Source organism: Medicago truncatula, chromosome 8 (assembly GCF_003473485.1).
Source record: "Medicago truncatula cultivar Jemalong A17 chromosome 8, MtrunA17r5.0-ANR, whole genome shotgun sequence".
Lineage (NCBI taxonomy): Eukaryota > Viridiplantae > Streptophyta > Magnoliopsida > Fabales > Fabaceae > Medicago > Medicago truncatula.
In genome coordinates this window covers 1005844-1024937 of record NC_053049.1, presented here as the reverse complement: position 1 = coordinate 1024937, position 19094 = coordinate 1005844, and the positions used below count along the sequence as shown (strand labels likewise).

Sequence of the window (19094 nt, the reverse complement as noted above, 5' to 3'; positions counted from 1 at the left end):
GACTATTTTCAAAAACAAAAAATTTTGCAAAGACCTTTTTTAAAAACAAAATATTCTGCAGGGACCAAAAACTACAAAATTGGTTCAGTTATAATGTGTCACGTATGCAAATCATCACAAAAGTGGGGTCAGAGACTATTTTCAAAAACACAAAAAATTTTGCAGGGACCAAAAACAAATTTTTTTTTTACCAGGGACTAAAATCAAAACGAAGCATATTTGCAGGGACTAAAACCATATTTTAGCCATCTTTTTTCGAGCATTTGTTTTTTCTTTTAAATAAAATATGTGTTTGCTAATGAATGTCAAAGAAAAATCTTTAAGGATTTTTAATTAAGAAATATTTATTAAAAAAGTCTAATACTTCACTTTTCCATACATTAAATGCACAATTTTTTATAAAAATTTATCAAAAGTCCTTAAAAAATATTCTTAGGACACTCGTTAGCATTTTCTAAAAATTCAAAGGTCGGTTAAAATTCTAATCATCTAGTGGGACTAATCCACTTTTTCAATGTATAAAGTAAGTAACACTACTATTTTTAACGAATATTTTTTCCATTTTAAAATGAATGTCCATTAGCAAGAAAAATTTATTTCAAAATGAATATCATGTTCATTTCTTAATGTAAACTTTTACAATTATGCCTCTAGTTCACTACTTCCAAAGTAATATTCTACTTTTGTTCGAAAGTACTAATATTCTACTTTTGTGGAAAACATACCGATAGCTAAAAGGGATAGTTTAGTAAAATGGTTATGTCGTTTAACAATTTTTTTGCATTTCTTAATATATGCGTAGAAAATCTTAAACGATATTGATTTTAAAACGAAGATAGTATAATAGTTAAAGTTTATAAATTTAGTTTCAAACGTTTAGTCATCTATTTCATTTTATTTTAATTCTGCTTTATCATGTTCATCTCCATACCCATTCGTCCATGATCACAAGACCAAATCAGTAATATTTGAACACACACATAAAAGGATTCTCCTCAAAATATTCAATGTCTTTCTTATCAATTTCCTCTTTATTATTAAAAAAATATTTCTTTATGTGTGTGTGACCAAACACTTTTTCTTTAGTCCTATGACCATATAAGAATTTCTCATGTATCATGTGCCTATAAATTTCATATTAAAGATAGTATATGTAATTTCGCAGAAGTTTAGCACCTAAACAATATTAACTCAGATGATTTTGTAACCAAAAAAAAAAAACTCTGATATGATTTATAATTCTCCAATTATTTAAATATATTTTTCTCTATGCTTGCTATCAATACCATCATCATAAATAATAATAATAATAATAATATGGAAGGAAGAATCACCAATGAAGCAATATGACACCAACGGTGAGAGGAAAATAAGCTATTAATTTTGTTTTAACTAAATTAGGAGTTGATGTTTGACTGGGAAATATGTTTCTTGACTTCATTTGCTCTTTGTTTTTCTTCTTCTAACTTACAAATGGTTTCCTTTTCAAAGTGTAAAACATGGTTGAATGGGAAGACTTTATGAGGTATATGGCAGGAAAGTCATTCAAAACAGGCATGAGAGTTCAACAAACTTCTTTTTAGGGTTTAGGAATAGCACATTTAAGAATATGTAAGCATCACATGTTCTAGATTTTTGTCTATCCATTAAGTAGAAGCAGTACAAGAAAAGAAGTAACCAGATACAACTTCTTCAGAAGAAAGAAACTACATGCAACAACATTGATTCAAAACAATTGACTTATCCATTTACATGCATCTGCACAAAAGAGACTACAAAGCAACAAAATTGATTCAAAAAATTACTAGGTTACAACAAAATGTGATTGTAAATGAGATAAAGAAATATCCTTACATGCTACTTGAATTTGGATTCTAAGTGATGGAATGGAAAAAAAGCAAATACATTGGTACAAACAAGACTTCAAACCTTCTATACCCTGTATGAGCAATATCCTCTATAAAATGATACGATACAACCGTGCAAACAACTTTAAATCATCAATTCACCGCATCGGCACTTTCTTCTGCGTCTGGTCCTGTATCCAAATAGAAGAAAGCAATCAAGTCAGAAACCTATTATATTACTCAGACCCATCTTAAACTCTTCCACAATAATAAGCAACTCAAAAGTTACAGAGGGAATGTGCAGTTTAAGTTTAACCCAACCACCAACATGAATGTCCATACACACACACATGCACAATACTAAACAACTATCAAAATGAGTCAGTGAGATTTAGGTGACTCTACTCTGTCAGTGCACTAACTTCATTTCTTTTCAATAGTCTCAAGAATATAATTTTTTAAAGATACCAGCTCCAAAGTTAAAGCTAAAGCCAATGACAAATAAGACTACACAATGCAGATACAACAAGTTGAACAAACAACAGTGTTGAACTTTAATCTTATGACCATGGTTAATGACTCCAAATAAGTGAACTACTTATAATCTTCAAATTAAAACAAGTTCAGAGCCTTAACATATATGTAAAAAATAAACAATTACATCAGTAGTAACATCCTTCATATTTCAGAATGTTAACTTGAGAATCCATTTAGCAACTTAAACCAAATTTGAATTGATTTCTACCTCAATGAAACATTTTCAAATATCAGCAACTTAAACCAAATTTGAAATGATTTCTACCTAAAGGAAACATTTCAATTCAAATAAGTTAATTTTCTCTCATTTCACAAAAAAATTTACAAGCTACTATAATGCTTAAGGAATAAGTTTTTTACAAAATTGCATGATCAATTGGATGATCATGAGAAATGGAAACATATTTCAACTTATTCGAGAAACTATTTTTTAAAAAAACACAATCATTGTCAAATTCTTTTAATATTTCATTCTCCATGTTCAATAAAAGTTTATCCAAACTAACTCCTATCTAAAACGCAATGCCCAAGATTTTAAAAGATCTGCAACTATAGTTTTAAATAAAGGTCTGCGACTGAGATTTGGGGGGCTACATAACCATAACGGTCTTTGATGTTGTCAAAAACGCAATGCAACTGCAATTGAAGCCACACAGGCCGCAATATCAAGGATCTCTACTGTAAACACTATTTAAAACCCTTATCCCACCCACATTTGTGATCACAACATCCGAATTTGTAATTGTATGTCCCCACGGCCACAATAGTACCATCTAAAATTGACCACAGTTGTCAACATATCAACAATTGCACACGACCATAACCGCAACTTCAATTTAAAATCTAGGTCTATGACTATAGCACGCTAGCACCGACGCTTCTTACGGAAGGCAACATCAATATTGAACTAGTACTAATGTACTATACTATTCGAAAAACAAGGATGAATAATTCAAGATATAACGATTAACAATGTTATCACTAATCATCATTAATACTATTATAATACTAATGATTTACCTTCTTGGCTATCCTCTTCGACATAATCACCATCATCATCTTGTTCACTATCACCATACCTACCATTCAAATAATCCACAGCATCAGGAGTAAGAACAATCTTATCAGCATTCAAAACATCATACAAATTCAAAGTCCTCGGCGTCAAAATCTTCAAAGTCCCAATATTCCTACTAGCCAACAACACTTTCTCCTTCACCTCCATCATAAAAAACGTAACTTTCTCCGTCGGATCCAATCCCCACCTTTTCATCGCCGCAATAAACTCCTTCGTCTTCGCATTCCCCTCAAACTCATCTCCAAATTCCTCCACCACAACTGTATTCACCGCCGCACTCGCTACCGCAGTGGAAATCGCAAGCCTCTTCTCCTTCTTGTTAATCTTAATAGTCCAATCCCTTGGTTTCGGGCCGAAAATCACACCACCGCCGGGTCGGAGAGGTGTACGAATCGAACCCTGACGTGCTCGGCCGGTTTTCTTTTGGTTGTAGGGTTTTCGGCCACCACCTCTGACTTCGGCGCGTGTTAAGGTGGAGGCTGTGCCGCGGCGTTTGTTTTGAAGGTCGTGGATGATGGCGCGGTGGACGACGGCGCGAGAGGTGGAAGGAGAGGCGGATTTGACGTCGAGAGTTGATTCACCGATTTTCTCGCCGGAGAAGGAGAGGAGTGGAAGGGTGGCGAGTTTGCAAGAAATGGAAAGTGAATTAGTATGTGAAATTGAGTTTGAATTTGGAGTGAATTTCAATTTGGGAATTGAATTAGAAATGAAGATTGAAGAAGAGAAGAAAGAAAGAGAAGTTGAAGTTGGTGTTAGTGTTGAAGAGAGTGAAGCCATTTTTTTATTTTTTTTTGGTTCAGAGAGAAAAATTTGAGAGTTTTGCTTCTTTTCTATCCTATCTCTTCAAAATTGATTGGTGTGGTGTGGTGTGGGTAAGGATTTTTGTTTTGTTTTTGCTTACTACTATTTTTTATTTGATGGATCAACTTTATAATTTATAATTAAATAAAACTCATGAATTGTTTTTTAACTATACTATATCAAATCTACTATCCTTGAAAATTATATTAAAAAAGTAAACAAAGTTTGCAATTTCTTTCTATTATATTTTTGGTAAATATATAAAATTCGTCTATTAACTTAATTTTACTTCAAAAAACACTTATGACTTAATTTTTTATTATATAAAATGACAATATTGATTGTATCATTGTTAAGAGCACCAAATGATATGTAAAAGATAATTCCTCTGATATAGAACATAGAATGAGAACCTTTTAAGAATAATAGATGGAGAAAATATTATAATTTCATCGATGATTATAAAATAGAGATAATATATTATAGAGAAATGATATTTGTACAACCAATTTCTAATAACTTTTGAACAACTTTCTCTCTCATACTCACATTACATTCTTGTTATCTCTCTGCCTTTTTCTCTCTCTATTGATTTTGATCAATCAAAATAGAAAAAAACAAAGTTGTCATGAAAGTTATTTAGAAAAGGTGTACAAATATCACTACTCTATATTATAAGTAATATTGTTTTAGATTTTTTCCAATAAACTAGTGAGTCATCAATCTTCTAAAACTAATGAGTCACCACTAAATGGCAACAAATTTATTCCACTTCCTAAGTGTAGTATGATCATTTTAGACCTCCCTAATTTATTGGACTCAATTTCTAATCTCATTTCATTTCATTGCAGCTCATATCCTTGTTTGTATCATATCAACACTCTAAATTATAGTTTAATGATGGTTATACACTACACACTCTAAATTATAGTTTAATTTAATATTATTCGTCCCATAACTCAAATGAATCATATATTATCAGCATCTTACTCTTAATATTTTACAGGACAAGTCAATTAAGACAATTTCTACATAAGAATTTCAGATAAAGGATTGAGTGAATTTGTGAAGGAGCTTAACATTACATCTAGGAACAATGTATCCAAGGATTCTGTTGAAGTCATTGGCCAATGTTGCATTTGTTTGAAATCATTAATTCTTTGTAGGTTGATTTACCCTTGCGTCAAAGTATAAATGAGAAATATTATTTGAACAATCATTTGAAACAATCAAAATATATAAAGAAATGTAGATATTGGTAGAAGAACCAAAACAATAAAGAGAAAAATAAAAAATACAATGTAGGTATAAGAGAAAAAATTGTCACACCTATTATCACAAAATGACCATTCAAATATCATTTTTCAATATAAATAAATATTATGATGTGATATTTGTTAATGCTAAAACAATGTCTGGGCTACACCGTTTTAAATTGTTAGGAATTTTTCTCGTCAGTGTTGGGTTCCTTGCCATTCTTGATGGTTGCCCTCTTCTTGAATTTCTTGATTTGCACGTGTGTGCTTCTTTGAGTCAAAATTTAGAACAAAGGTGTCACGAGCAAATTAAAGATTTACGACCTCCAAAGCACTTTTTATATTATGATGATGGTGGTCATATTTATACGAAAAAACACTTTTTTAGATAAATTAAATAATTAATATATATATATATATAGTCACATTTGTATATCAAATACATTTTTATTTTTTATTTTGAAGAAGTTAAATTAGCTCATCCAAATTGGTATCGGAGAGAATTGAACTTGAGACATCAAGAAGGAGCACACTTTCAGGTTCCAAGTCAATACCACGAGGCTATATGTCAGATACATTAATTATTCAATGTATCTAAAAAGCTGCATTTTACTTATAAATGTGATCGGATGGAGTATGTGGACAATTTTGAAGATACATATATATGCTAATGATGATTGGGAGTATTAGACTGATTTATTATATCATTGTTTTCTTGGCATCACAAATGTTAGTGTTGCTGTTTTAAAGTAATTTGGTTGTAGGGAAAGTTTGATATTTTAGTTTTGAAATTGTTACAAAGTTTTCCAAATTACAAATTCAGAGGGACTAACTTTGATCAGCCTAGTTTGGAATGACAATAAACACAGATGTGTTTTGTTCTCTGCTTCTGATTACCGAAATGCGTTAGTTTTATACTTCAATTTTCTTTGTATGTTTCACTACGAGAAAGTTTTAGCATAATGTGTATGGTCACACAAAAGGTTTTCTGATAAATACTCCCTCCATCCTATAATAGATGATTTATTTAAAAATTTATATTATTGATCTAACATACTTTGACTGTATTTTTCTACTGATATATAAAAATAAATAATATCATATAAGATATTGTTAGATTCGTCTAGATGAATATTTTCAAAATATCAAATTTTATAATTTTTTCTAATAGATTAGTAAAGTTATTTAAGATCAAAATTGTACATTGGTGTGTGTGACAAAGTCAACTGAGTCACTTAGAGCATCCACATCCATACCACCCATATGAGTGGTATAAATGGGTCTCACGTAATACAATATATTATTTCACACTTCCCAATTATTTAAACCACTAAACTATATCTTCTAAATATCCATACCACTCTTCCAAAATTTTAAAATAGGTCTCACTCATCTTACAATATATTTTATATTATATTTCTTAAATCATTTTAATTCAAAAAAGTAACATCATAAGCACTTTTTATTATAAAAGAACATTAAGATCAGACAAAGCTACCGTATCAATGCAGTGCTACGGGATCAACTATTTACCACCCAAAAAACTCAATTAGTGGTGTTTTTCCGGACACGCTCTGTTCATATATACATATACTACGATCGATATTGATGCTCTTAGAGCATCTCTAATGGGAGGTCTTTACTTAACAAGGATCACTCCCTGTTAAGGCTTCTCATTGAAGTAAGGATTTTATCTCCTAAGCAACTAACGAGTTTAAAAGAAGTAATTAAATATGTACTATTTGGTCCTACTTACAAAATAAGTAATATTTTAATAATTAATAGTTGTTTTAAATATTATTTTATCTATTTGTCAACATTTTAAATAAAATGTAATTCATGCATATTATTATTATTTTTTAATGAAGGAATGTAAAATTTGTAATATTAATTTTTCCATTTTCAAATATCCTTGCCACTAGTGTAATGATTGACACCAACATGCTCGTCTTTCCGCTTGTATGGACCAAAATAATTGACGTTTAAAATCTTACCTGTTTATTTTTAAAAATAAATAAATACGTTATTTAACTGATACAGAATGATATAGAGGAAAAATAAAAGCAAATGATAAAATTAAGTGATATCAAACTTGACATATACTTTGTTTTAACTCATCATAAAGAAGTTTGACCGAGGGGCCATGATATACTTGGAAGAAGAAAAAAAGGAATAATATTATACCTGGACCAGCATCAAAAACCCAATCCTAAAAAAAGTTAGACTAAGACCATTTTTAATAGGAGGGTTTTAAACATTTAAGATCCGGTATCTATTATGTATTTTTATTGGGGAAAAACTTTTTCTTTGTTTTATAAGACCCGAGGTCTTACTTAAGACCTCCAATCTTAAGCGGGACTCACACTCTTTTAATATTAAAAAATTGAAATGTAATTAATGATATAAAGTTATTGGTAGTTGATTAATATGTCTCATTTAAGAAATTTGTGTGAGATCTGGGTTGGAGGGATTGAATGCTTATTAGATACTACTATTAAAAAATTATAAATGAGTGATGTGTACACGCGGGATCCATTTAAGAACCAAAAAATTGTTGTCTCGATTGTGGATGCTCTAAGGGGCCATGAAGGAACATCATTAAGGCCTGGAGAAGGAATCAACCACAAACAACCCTCCAACCGGAAAATTTCGACACATAAAAAACATGAACATCTTACAATCAAACTCAGCATCACCCTTAAGGTACACTTTACTTTTACCACTTTTTTACACATAACGCCACCTCTCTCAAATACTAACTTGAACGTTGGAGTGTTAACGTGACGACAAACACCTTTCTCCTCTGCCGTGAAGATTCAACATCCACTACACCGGAGCACATATCAGTTTGGTACCTGCGAAAGACATGTCTTTTCTGAATCTTATAGCATAATCATATGTTTATAATTTGGTTTTGATGTTGAATGAACAATCGCACACACATGTTCACTCTATTATTAAGGATTGTATTAGTTTTAATGTATATTTTCATAGTTTAAACTATTTGCATATTAAGCGTGAATCCGACCAAACTGTTCATTATTTAGCTAAATATGTTCTTCATAATCCGGATCGCGTATGAATTGAAAAGACTTCCGTTTGTATTTCTACACTCTTGCCATTTGATATATTGTTAATGACATTGTCTTTAATGTAAAAAAACAAAAACTATAACAAACATAATATAAAGTCTTATATTTTTTAAGAGAGTTGATATTCATCCCGAAAAACTTTATCCCGAACTTATCCCAAAAACAGTTTTAGCCAATTAAATTTCTCCCAATGCATAAAACAAGGGAAGGCATGAGGTGTAATCTAATAAGGATATTTAGCAAATACTGGATCCTGAAATCTTTGCGAGATTACCCACCGTCATTCTCATTTTTAAATGAGCCCAACAATATGACAATTTTTATAGACAAATATGTTGAAGGGCCTAATTGAAAGAAATAGATAAATTTGTTCAAGAGTATAATTAAAAATAAAAATGTCAATCCAAAACAATATAATTTTTTCATATATAGTTTAGCAATGTCTTCTGATTATATAATGATATAGATATAGATCATAAAGTATATCCTTTTCAAAAAAATATAAAGCCAGTTTGTTATAGCTTTTTTAAGAAAAAAATACTTATTTTAAAAAAAATAATCACTTTTAAGAGTTTTGCATCCGTTTGTTACAACTTTTTAAAAAAATCAGAATCTAAAAAAAACCTAAAAGCAACTTCAAAAGAGAAGCTGGTAAGGGCCCGTTTGTTACAGATTAAAATAAAAGTGATTTTGATATAAAATAATTTAGAGATTATATTTTAGAGATTTTATGAAAAATCAGAATCTATTTTGCGTTTGTTTACCGTAATAAAAATCATTTTTTTAAACAAAAAGGAATTTTTTTGTTACAAAATTAGTTCAATCTTTTAAATCATATTTTCTCTCTCCTCTAAAAAAATCTATTTTTTGAGTAGCTGCTCTTAACAGCTTCTCATTTTAAGCTGTTTTTAGATTATTTTTATATTATGATTTTTTTTAAAAACTATAAGAAACGGATGCAAAACTCTTAAAAGTGATTAATTTTTTAAAAAAATGATTTTTTTCTTAAAAAAGTTAAAACAAACGGGCTCATAATCTCTAAAAGAAACTAGGGTTCAAGTAGTGATTTTTATTACGCTAAACAAACGCAAAATCCCTTTTATGTGAAATCACTTTTATTTTAATCTGTAACAAACGCATCCATAATATATATCAAGAGTGTAAGCGTGCCCTTCTTGAACCCTAGTTTTTTTTAAACAAACTTTGTAAGCGTGCCCTACTTGAATCACTTTTTTCGCCATTCTCATCCGAACTGCTTCAGTTTTGCTCTCGATCTCCATCGTATACCGAACTGTTGATCATTGAAATAAATCACAAGGTGCAGTTTCCAATTTGTCTTCATCTATATCTTTTTCTCTATATAGTTAATTACTGATATTTGATCTACAAAGTCTAACTGCATGCTGTAGAACTTATTTTCAGTATTGTTTGTAGCATGAAGAGGTCTTGTGTGGAAAAAGCGAAAGTTGAGAGCACAAGAAATCCAAATTGGCTTCAACTTCCAATAGACTTGATAAGGAACATCCTTCAAAGACTGGATACTGTTGAAATTGTAACAAGTGCACGTAATGTTTGTCCTCTGTGGTGGCACATTTGCAAGGATCCTCTAATGTGGCGTACCATTCACATTAGTAATATCAATGTTATTCCATTAGATTATCATTGTTTACATAAGATTTATGGCCATGCCATTGATCTAAGTCGTGGTCATGTAGAAGACATTAGTCTTGAATTATTTGGGACCGATGACATTCTCAAATATACTGCTCCTAGTCCTAGGTAATTAATTTTATCTTGTTCGTTTAAGTAATATTATTCTTCTCGGAGCTTGAATGAATCATATTTTTTAAGATCTTATTCATAATATTTTACAGGGCAAGTCACTTGAGACGATTACGAATTAAGTATTTGGTAGAATTTTCTGATAAAAGGTTGAGTGAATTTGTGAAGGAGTTTCCACTATTAGAGGAGCTTACCATTACATTTAAGAACAACACCATATCAAGGGATTCTCTTGAAGTCATTGGTCGTTGTTGCCCTCGTTTGAAATCATTAAACCTTTGGAGGCTGATTTACCCTTGCGTCGAGTATAAGTATAATGATGTGGCATTTGCTATTGCAAAAACAATGTCCGGGCTACGACATCTTAAATTGTCTGGAATTTGGCTCAAGAGTGTTGAGTTGCTTGCCATTCTTGATGATTGCCCTCTTCTTGAATCTCTTGATTTACTAGGGTGCCTTTGTGCTTCTTTGAGTCCAAGCTTAAAAAGAAGGTGTTGCGAGCAAATTGAAGATTTACGACCTCGAAAGTACTTTTTACAGCATGATTGTGATGCCGATGAATGATAATGTTGAGGGTGGTGGTGTAGCTTATGTGGCCACTATTGAAGATGCTAATGATGATGATTAGGAGTATTAGATTGATTCTGAATATGAATTTAGGTGTTGGAGAACTATGAGGCGATTCTTATTGTTTTCTTAGCATCACAAATGTTGATGTTGTTGCTTTAAATTAATTTGGTCGGAGACATTTGAAAGTTTGATATTTTATTTTTGAATAGTACTGTTACTTGAATTTCTAAAGAACCTTCTATGCAATCTTGGTTTGCATGTTTTATTTATTAATCACATTATCTTTTTGAATCTTGTTAACGGTGCTAATTCTTTCGTGGTTATTCTTGAACTTGGCTTTCGCTATATATAGCAAAGCACTTTTGATAAATATATAGTTGAAAATGGACTGTATGGTGTTGATTTAATCTACATCTTTGGATTCATAAATTATGTACTTTAGTAGTTTTTTATCTCCTCGGGTTCCAAACTCCTTCAAGGTGTCAAGACCTCTTTGAGTTTGTGTTTAAATCTAAGGTTCACATGGTTTGTGGTTTATGCACCCCATGTGCGTGTAATTTCTTTGGTCATGAACATGGAAAACTTAAAATGTTGTTAAATTAGTTAAATGAATCTAATGAAAAATTTTATAATTGGAATTAAAACCTATATATTGACTTGAATGAACCGACGAGCTTCTTACTTGGCAGAGAGTTGCGTGAAATGAACAATATCCTGTGCAAGTCGTTCATGAACAATAGCTTTTTAAATTGGGTCTCTTGAGGCTTTTCCTGATAATGGAAGGGCATCAGATTAGGATATCAGAGCAATACTGGAAATATGTTGTAGATGAACATGTTTGGAGTGACAGTGAGCACGATTCAAAAATTTCGATTTGCAGGGGTAAGATTTTATATGATAAATATTATTTATACAAAAAATTTAGCAATGTAAAAGTGATAAAATAATAACAAAAATTATCATTGAGAAAAATACTTAACGTTATAAACACTATACTATAATATATTGAAAAAACTAAAAACTCATTAACATCTACAAATTAAAATTGTTATTTACGTGTCTTTATATTTAAAAAGTATAGTAAAAATCATTTAAAATTTTATCTCAAATGCATTTACACATTTGATTTTATAGAATTCATATAAAAATACTCTTTTTATAGTATAAATTTTCATTTAATGGGGACTATCTATTATTTTATGAGGGATCAATAGCTAAAATATCAAAGATTTAACAAATAATATCGAAAAAGTAGTGGGGGCAATTGCCCCAATTTACTTTAAGCGTATCCGTCCCTGACAGTGAGTTTGACAAAATCATACTGCAAAAACTAAATTTTGAAGCTTCAATAAGATCATATTGTCTACGTAAATTTATCAAACTCATCATGTATCCATTCATGCGTGAAAGAGGTGTTCAAGGACTCTAATCCTTGGTGAAAAGTACATCATCTATCTTGGTTAAACCTCTAGGCTCTCCTAAAATCTTGAGGGACTTGAGCATTGGAGTTCAGGAAACATCGTCAACTTTCACCAAACCCAAGGTTCACTTTGACACTGAGCTAGACAAACCATACATGTATTGGAATTTGGAACCCTAAGCGTTCCTAGAAATTCAACAATAAATCTCCCAAAAGGCGCATGATATCTATCACTCAAAACAACATGAACCGGCCTAAACTCGTGAAGAAGAAGATGTGATATGATGTGAGAGATGTACAATAAGATTTAATATTACTGGAAAATTCAATTGTTAATCTAGTGTGATCCATCATGGACAACTTTAACACACGTCCATGCTAAATGTCACCATGAGTTTAAGGTCCACGACTCCACGCAACTTTTGATTCAAAAGAGAAATAAAGTATCCTTTTATTTTCCTCCCATTAATAATTAGGAAAATTCTATGGTGAAGTCATAAGAATGACTTTTTTGGTGAAGTTAACGCTATAACATCAAAAATGTAATGAGTAACATCCCACTGTTTGTACAACGACATCAAAAGTTCAGTCATCATAGTATCATCAACTCATCAGATTAACAAGACTACACTTAATCTAATTTTATCCTACCTTGTTATAAGCGTAACACCCCACAAAGTGTGGCAAAAGTTATGGTGCATAAGTTATTCCCTTATGCACCGTGCATAAACACATCACAACCATCATATTTCTTTTATTTTGAACAAAAATGGTTTTGGCTCACTTTGGAGGTGTAGGAAGCAATTATGTTGGAATTTATGCACGGTGCATAAGGATTTCCTTATGCACCATAACCACTCCCACAAAGTGTAACACTTAAGACACATAATATCATCAACTTTGTTTGCATGTTAAAGATTCCAACGATAAAATAGTACTTGTAAGTCTAAGATGTTGCAAGCATTACTAGATGAATTACTATTGATCATTAATCAGTAATCAACAATTTAAAAATGTAATGAGTAACAACCCACTGTTTGTACAATGACATCAAAAGTTCTGTCCTCATAGTATCATCAACTCATCAGATTAACAAGACTACACTTAATCTAATTTTATCTTACCTTGTTATAAGCGTAACACCCCACAAAGTGTAACACTTAAGACTATCACATAATATTATCAACTTTGTTTGCATGTTAAAGATTCCAACGATAAAATAGTACCTGTAAGTCCAAGATGTTGCAAGCATTACTAGATGAATTACTATTGATCATTAATCGGTAATCAACAATTTAAAAATGAATCAAACATTAAAATCAAAATTAATTTTTTCAAAAAAGTCAATTTCCTGACTGCACCGTAGAAGCTCCCTAATAATTAATGAATATTTCACTATTCATTAATATTCATTGAACATAATTAAATATGATTTTAAATGTTATTAACTATAATTTTTAAGTGTATTTTAACACAAATTGTGTTGAATGAATATCATGAATATTTGAACTTAATTTGGATGAATAATTGATATACACAAATATTTAAAACACTAAAAATCATAGTTAACAACATTCAAAATTGTGATTAGTTGTGTTTAGTTATTGGTTAATAAGTTGCGACATCTTATTATATTTATTAATCATATATTAGACATAATTAATCACATGTTTAAACAATATTTTTCATTTTAAATTTTTGAGAATTTTCTCGTGACTCAATTTAGTCGCCAACAAAAAAAAAAGTTTGGTCATTCAAAAAAAAAAAAAAGTTGCCAACATAAAATAATACAAAGACTAACTCTTTATATTGCCAACATATAACAAATTAGTCTCTTTATTATAAGGAGTCTATATGTATAAAAATGTAAGATCGTGTTTTAGTATTACCATTTTTTATTGAGACAAATTGAATCGCAAGAAAATTAGGAGAGTAATTTTTTGTATAGGACCATAGATATATTTAATTATTTAATTAATTAGGGGTTAACTTAACTTAATGGGAACACATAGAGTAGCCACCACCTTTGTCTCTATCATCATTCATGAATAATGAATAGTCAATTAAACCAAATCATTCATAATAATACGTCACCGTATTAAAGCTTTAATTCAACACTATAACATCCACACAATTTTTAATTCAAAACACAAAAATACAATTTCACAATTTCTTCTCCTTCTTCTTCTCTTCTCCGTTGGTGCCCAATTCCAGTTTCCACGTGTACCACCGGATCCGATCACTCTTCCTCCACACTTCACCTTCTCCGTCATGAATCCTGAATAGTACGTACCTTTTTCTTTTTTCTACTTTGAATTTTGAATTTCCCCAATTGTTGCAAATTTTACTCCTTTTTGTGATTTTTGTTCTTGTTCTTCAAAAGGGTAGCTATGATTGTGTTTAATTTGTGTGAATTGTTGTTTTTTTTTTTTTTAATTTGGGGTTAATTTGGGTCTAATAGTAACTTTTTTCTACTTTTGATTGTTTCAATTGACAGAAATTTTACTCCTTTTTATGATTTTTGTTATTGTTTTTCAAAAGGGTATATATGATTATGTTTAATTTGTGTGAATTGTTGTTTTTGAGATTAATTACTTAATTTGTGTTGAATTTTGTTTTTTTTATAAACCTAGATTGGATCAGCTTTGTGAATTACTCGATTGATTTATTTTAATTGAATTTTATGTTTTTCAAAACATAGATTGCATGATTTTATATATAAAAAAATTTATTGATTGGTATTTGAAAGTGATGAGTTTACCTTCATATTGTGTCTAATTGGTTTTAAATTTCAATTGAGTAATTGAAGCATGCATGTATGTGGCTCTGTTTTTATTGCTTCTTGTTTCTCACAAGGACTTGATCGTACAATTCAATGTAAAAATGTTTTTTTTTTAACATCAATTCAATATAAAAATGTTAAAATTAAATTGAAAAGGAGAAGCTTTTTTGCATGATCAGAAATCTTCATTTAATGGATTGGTGGTTTGAAATATTTCAATTGGAATTTCATCATGGAAATCATCAAAACTATGATAGTACTATTGGCTCGTGCTTTCTTTTGAGTTTAATATTACTGTTTAAAAGTTGGTGGAAAATATTTGTCTATAACTCGACATGTCTCATATACTTGAAACGGAAATACTAAATACATCAATTTGTTGATTTATGTATTTGCATTATAATTTGAATGTAACAATTTGACAAAATATTGATTTGTATTTTAGAATTTTTAATATTCATGACTTCGATTGATTTAAGTTTTATTTGCCTTTAGTGTCTGAAGACTTTTGATGTTAGAGTTTTCATTGTCGTCGTAATAAATGTATATACTTGTATGCGTTGATGAAGTGATTGTGTTTGATATTTGGTTGATTTTGTATGTTTGATTATTATTAGTTTGTCTCTATTGAGAAACGGAGTAAGTATGCTATGCTTGTCCTTTGCAGTGATTATCTGTTCAAGCTCCTTCTTATTGGAGACTCTGGTGTTGGTAAATCATGCCTTCTTCTAAGATTTGCTGTAAGCTATCTACTGTTTGTCTTATCCTATACTGCAGTATTTTATTTTATTCAACAATATATTGCAGTATTTTATTATTTTCTTCTTCTATGTTACCATGTTTCTCCATCCTTTTATACTGGTTATTTATTTATCAAACAGATTTACTCGCATTTTGTATCCCCATTGATTTTGTTGTTATGTCTAGATTATTAACATTGAATGAGTGTAATGGGGTTCTTGCTATTGGGCCTGATTAGCGTCCAATGTGCGGTTAACTGTGAACGAAGAAAAGGACATGACAGGACAGAAATTTTGTAGGAGAAGTGTGTATGGTAGGAATAGAATCTACAGGTTGCAGAAGTCTGCATGACATTGGCGGAGTAGGCATTGATGACATGGAGGTGGAGGGAATATAATGGAGGGAACTGGACTAGGGGAGGGGGTTGAATTAAATCTATGAATGGGATTTTTGGAGGCTTAGGCTTTGGTCTAGAATTAGAGTAACTTCTTAGCTTACCATAATACTGCTGCACAATACAGTAATTGAAATTATTAACTTTATGATTTACTACAGGATGATTCATACATTGATAGCTACATAAGCACCATTGGAGTTGATTTTGTGAGTACAACATTTCAAATCTGATTTAGCTTGAACTCATTTGGAATTGCGTCTCCAGTCTGAACTTATAATATCATGTTCTTTTGTGCAGAAAATTCGAACTGTTGAGCAGGATGGGAAGACAATTAAGCTACAGATTGTATGTATCTTAGATTGGCTCTGTTCTTCTGCTTCTTTATTTGTTAATATTATACTTTTAGTAAACCTAATATACACTACTATGTTTTGATCTGTTCTTGTAGTGGGACACTGCCGGGCAAGAACGATTTAGGACAATAACCAGTAGTTACTATCGTGGGGCACATGGAATCATTGTGAGTGATGTTTTTACCACACAATAAGAGTTTAAACATGGAACACTCCTGTTGTGTTTTTCATTCTCTAATAACGTGTTCCTTTGGCAGATTGTTTATGATGTGACCGATGAAGAGAGCTTCAATAATGTGAAGCAGTGGCTCAGTGAAATTGACCGCTATGCCAGTGATAATGTTAACAAGCTTTTGGTTGGAAACAAGAGTGATCTGACAGCAAATAGAGCTGTCTCATATGATACAGCTAAAGTATAAATTTGATATATGTCACATTTTTTTCTTATTATGAAAATAGTTTTTAGTGTGCCTGTGTGTCTGTGTTCGTGTTTACTTCGGATAATGTACATGCTTATGCCCCAGAACACCTCACACTCTTTTTTCTCCCTATCGCAGGAATTCGCAGATCAAATCGGCATACCTTTTATGGAAACAAGTGCAAAGGATGCTACAAATGTGGAAGGAGCATTCATGGCCATGGCTGCTGCCATCAAGGATAGGTGCTCATTATTCCTGTTTATTATTGAATAACTGATATTAAAAAATTAAATTAAATCAACAAGTTTAATGTACCATGCCTTTGAAGTAGGCTCAGCCATAAAACTTCCAGAAAGAATAACCAAACTTTATGATACCAATATAATTTTAGTTATAGCAGTCTACTTGACATTGTTAGACCATCCCCAATAGGGGGGTCTCAAATTTTGAAGACCTGGTACCTATTAGGTGTACCCCCATTGGGGAGAAAAGTTTTTGGGGTCTTACAAGACCCAAGGTCTCACTTAAGACCCCCAATGTTAGGTGTCTCCATTGTGGATGCTCTTAGTTTTAAAAGATTTCGAAAAAATCGACTACAAATGAAGTTCAAATGTCAAATCATATTGTCTGTTTTATATTGTGAACTGATTCATAATGGTTGTTGTTTCCTGAGCTTGATTTTAAAAGTTTTGCTTGATTTCTTTTGAAATGTACTATGATTTTTTTGGATTTGGATTAGTTTCTGTCAGCAGTTCATACATTCATGCAGTCAGGGACGTTGACAGCTGTTGGATCGATATCTGACAGTTTAGATTTCAATGCATATTTTGGTTTTGTTTATACCTGACATACGGGCTTGAAATCTGGACCGTCTAATCTCGGTCCAACAGCCACCGACATCTCTGACCACATGAATGTGTGGATTGCAGACTGAACAAACCCGACTTTTTCACTACCGAACAATTTATTTATCACCTTGTTTCGAAGCACGTTTTCTGATAATAACTTCATGATGAATGTAGAATGGCGAGCCAACCATCCGCAAACAATGCAAGGCCTCCAACAGTGCAGATTAGAGGACAACCAGTTGGTCAAAAAAGTGGGTGCTGCTCTTCCTAACTAGAAAGTATTTCACTTGGTCTGCTACTTGCCCTTTTCATGTAAGATTTGTTATGTCACTAAATAGTGGACCAATATTGCATAATCCACCGTGTGGTTTGGGAATTGGTTTAGATGATGATCCCATTCTTTACATACACTTTAATGGTATGCTTGTCCTAAGTATAGTACTTGTGTTAATGATAATTCTATGTTTCTGCTCATATCTAATCTACTTTTTTACTAAGATGATACATGTAGTTTTCTTTTGCTCAGTTGCTTTGGAACGTGTTGGCTTGAACTTGCTGTTCATGACCAGTAAATAATAAGGGTGATTAAGATTAAGCCATACGAACTTCATGTATACACCAAGTAGTTTTGCTTATTAGAATTGAGAATATACAGTAACCACTTCATGTATTCGTGCCATATAATCTTATGACTATGCACAGCAAAAATATAAAGAAAGAGGACATAACGAACCATCGCAGTAAAAGTGACAATCCTATAAAAAAAAAAAAGTGAGAAATATCCTATAAATAATATAAAAAAAAAATAAAAAAAAAAAAAAAAGAAAAATTGTGAGTTACATGTAAGGATTTATTAAACTACCAATGAATGTGATCATGGCTGCGAAAATGACCGTCACCACCGCCGTGATCGGGACCTTGATGTACTGTGACCTACATTTGCATCTAGTGATGATTCACCATTAGAAGTCAAAGGAACTCTCAAGCTACGACACTGCACTAGTGTAAAACGACTCCTCTTGATCCATCCAAATTTTGGCCTAGTTTGGAGATATAAATCCACAGCCAAGTCATAATAAATTCCCTTGAGTGTCTCTATATTCATCAAGTTGTTTAGGTTGCGAGTAAATAGTAATATTTCCCTGAAATTTAGGTTTCGTCAATTATCCCT

General features: G+C 31.3%; 3 protein-coding genes across 3 annotated transcripts; 2 read left to right on the top strand and 1 right to left on the bottom strand.

Moving 5' to 3' along the window:
- Positions 1–1691: 1691 nt before the first annotated feature.
- LOC25500064 (50S ribosomal protein L4, chloroplastic) lies at positions 1692–4317 on the bottom strand. The gene is made up of 2 exons (XM_013588384.3): positions 3405–4317; positions 1692–2038 (listed from the first exon to the last, which is right to left on the bottom strand). Exons 1-2 carry the CDS (start codon positions 4237–4239, stop codon positions 2001–2003), a joined length of 873 nt encoding a protein of 290 aa, XP_013443838.1. The 5' UTR covers positions 4240–4317; the 3' UTR covers positions 1692–2000.
- Positions 4318–10046: 5729 nt separating this feature from the next.
- LOC25500062 (F-box protein SKIP19) lies at positions 10047–11021 on the top strand. The gene is made up of 3 exons (XM_024772250.1): positions 10047–10390; positions 10486–10845; positions 10934–11021. The coding sequence occupies exons 1-3, from the start codon at positions 10047–10049 to the stop codon at positions 11019–11021; spliced, it is 792 nt and encodes a 263-aa protein (XP_024628018.1).
- A 3479-nt stretch (positions 11022–14500) lies between these two features.
- Positions 14501–18422, top strand: LOC25500061 (ras-related protein RABD2a). The gene is made up of 8 exons (XM_013588381.3): positions 14501–14668; positions 15833–15905; positions 16462–16509; positions 16601–16648; positions 16752–16823; positions 16914–17069; positions 17214–17317; positions 18098–18422. Exons 1-8 carry the CDS (start codon positions 14655–14657, stop codon positions 18192–18194), a joined length of 612 nt encoding a protein of 203 aa, XP_013443835.2. The 5' UTR covers positions 14501–14654; the 3' UTR covers positions 18195–18422.
- The last annotated feature ends 672 nt before the right edge of the window (positions 18423–19094 follow it).

What these genes read in the sequence shown, in the direction of transcription:
- LOC25500061 (XM_013588381.3), top strand. An exon ending in GCACCATTGGAGTTGATTTT is followed by an intron (nt 16,510 to 16,600) that starts GTGAGTACAACA and finishes TCTTTTGTGCAG; the next exon opens with AAAATTCGAACTGTTGAGCA. An exon ending in AGACAATTAAGCTACAGATT is followed by an intron (nt 16,649 to 16,751) that starts GTATGTATCTTA and finishes CTGTTCTTGTAG; the next exon opens with TGGGACACTGCCGGGCAAGA.
- LOC25500062 (XM_024772250.1), top strand. Translation starts at nt 10,047, where the DNA reads ATGAAGAGGTCTTGTGTGGAAAAAGCGAAAGTTGAGAGCACAAGAAAT. An exon ending in TATACTGCTCCTAGTCCTAG is followed by an intron (nt 10,391 to 10,485) that starts GTAATTAATTTT and finishes AATATTTTACAG; the next exon opens with GGCAAGTCACTTGAGACGAT. An exon ending in GAATCTCTTGATTTACTAGG is followed by an intron (nt 10,846 to 10,933) that starts GTGCCTTTGTGC and finishes TACTTTTTACAG; the next exon opens with CATGATTGTGATGCCGATGA.
- LOC25500064 (XM_013588384.3), bottom strand. Translation starts at nt 4,239, where the DNA reads ATGGCTTCACTCTCTTCAACACTAACACCAACTTCAACTTCTCTTTCT. An exon ending in CGAAGAGGATAGCCAAGAAG is followed by an intron (nt 2,039 to 3,404) that starts GTAAATCATTAG and finishes ATTTGGATACAG; the next exon opens with GACCAGACGCAGAAGAAAGT.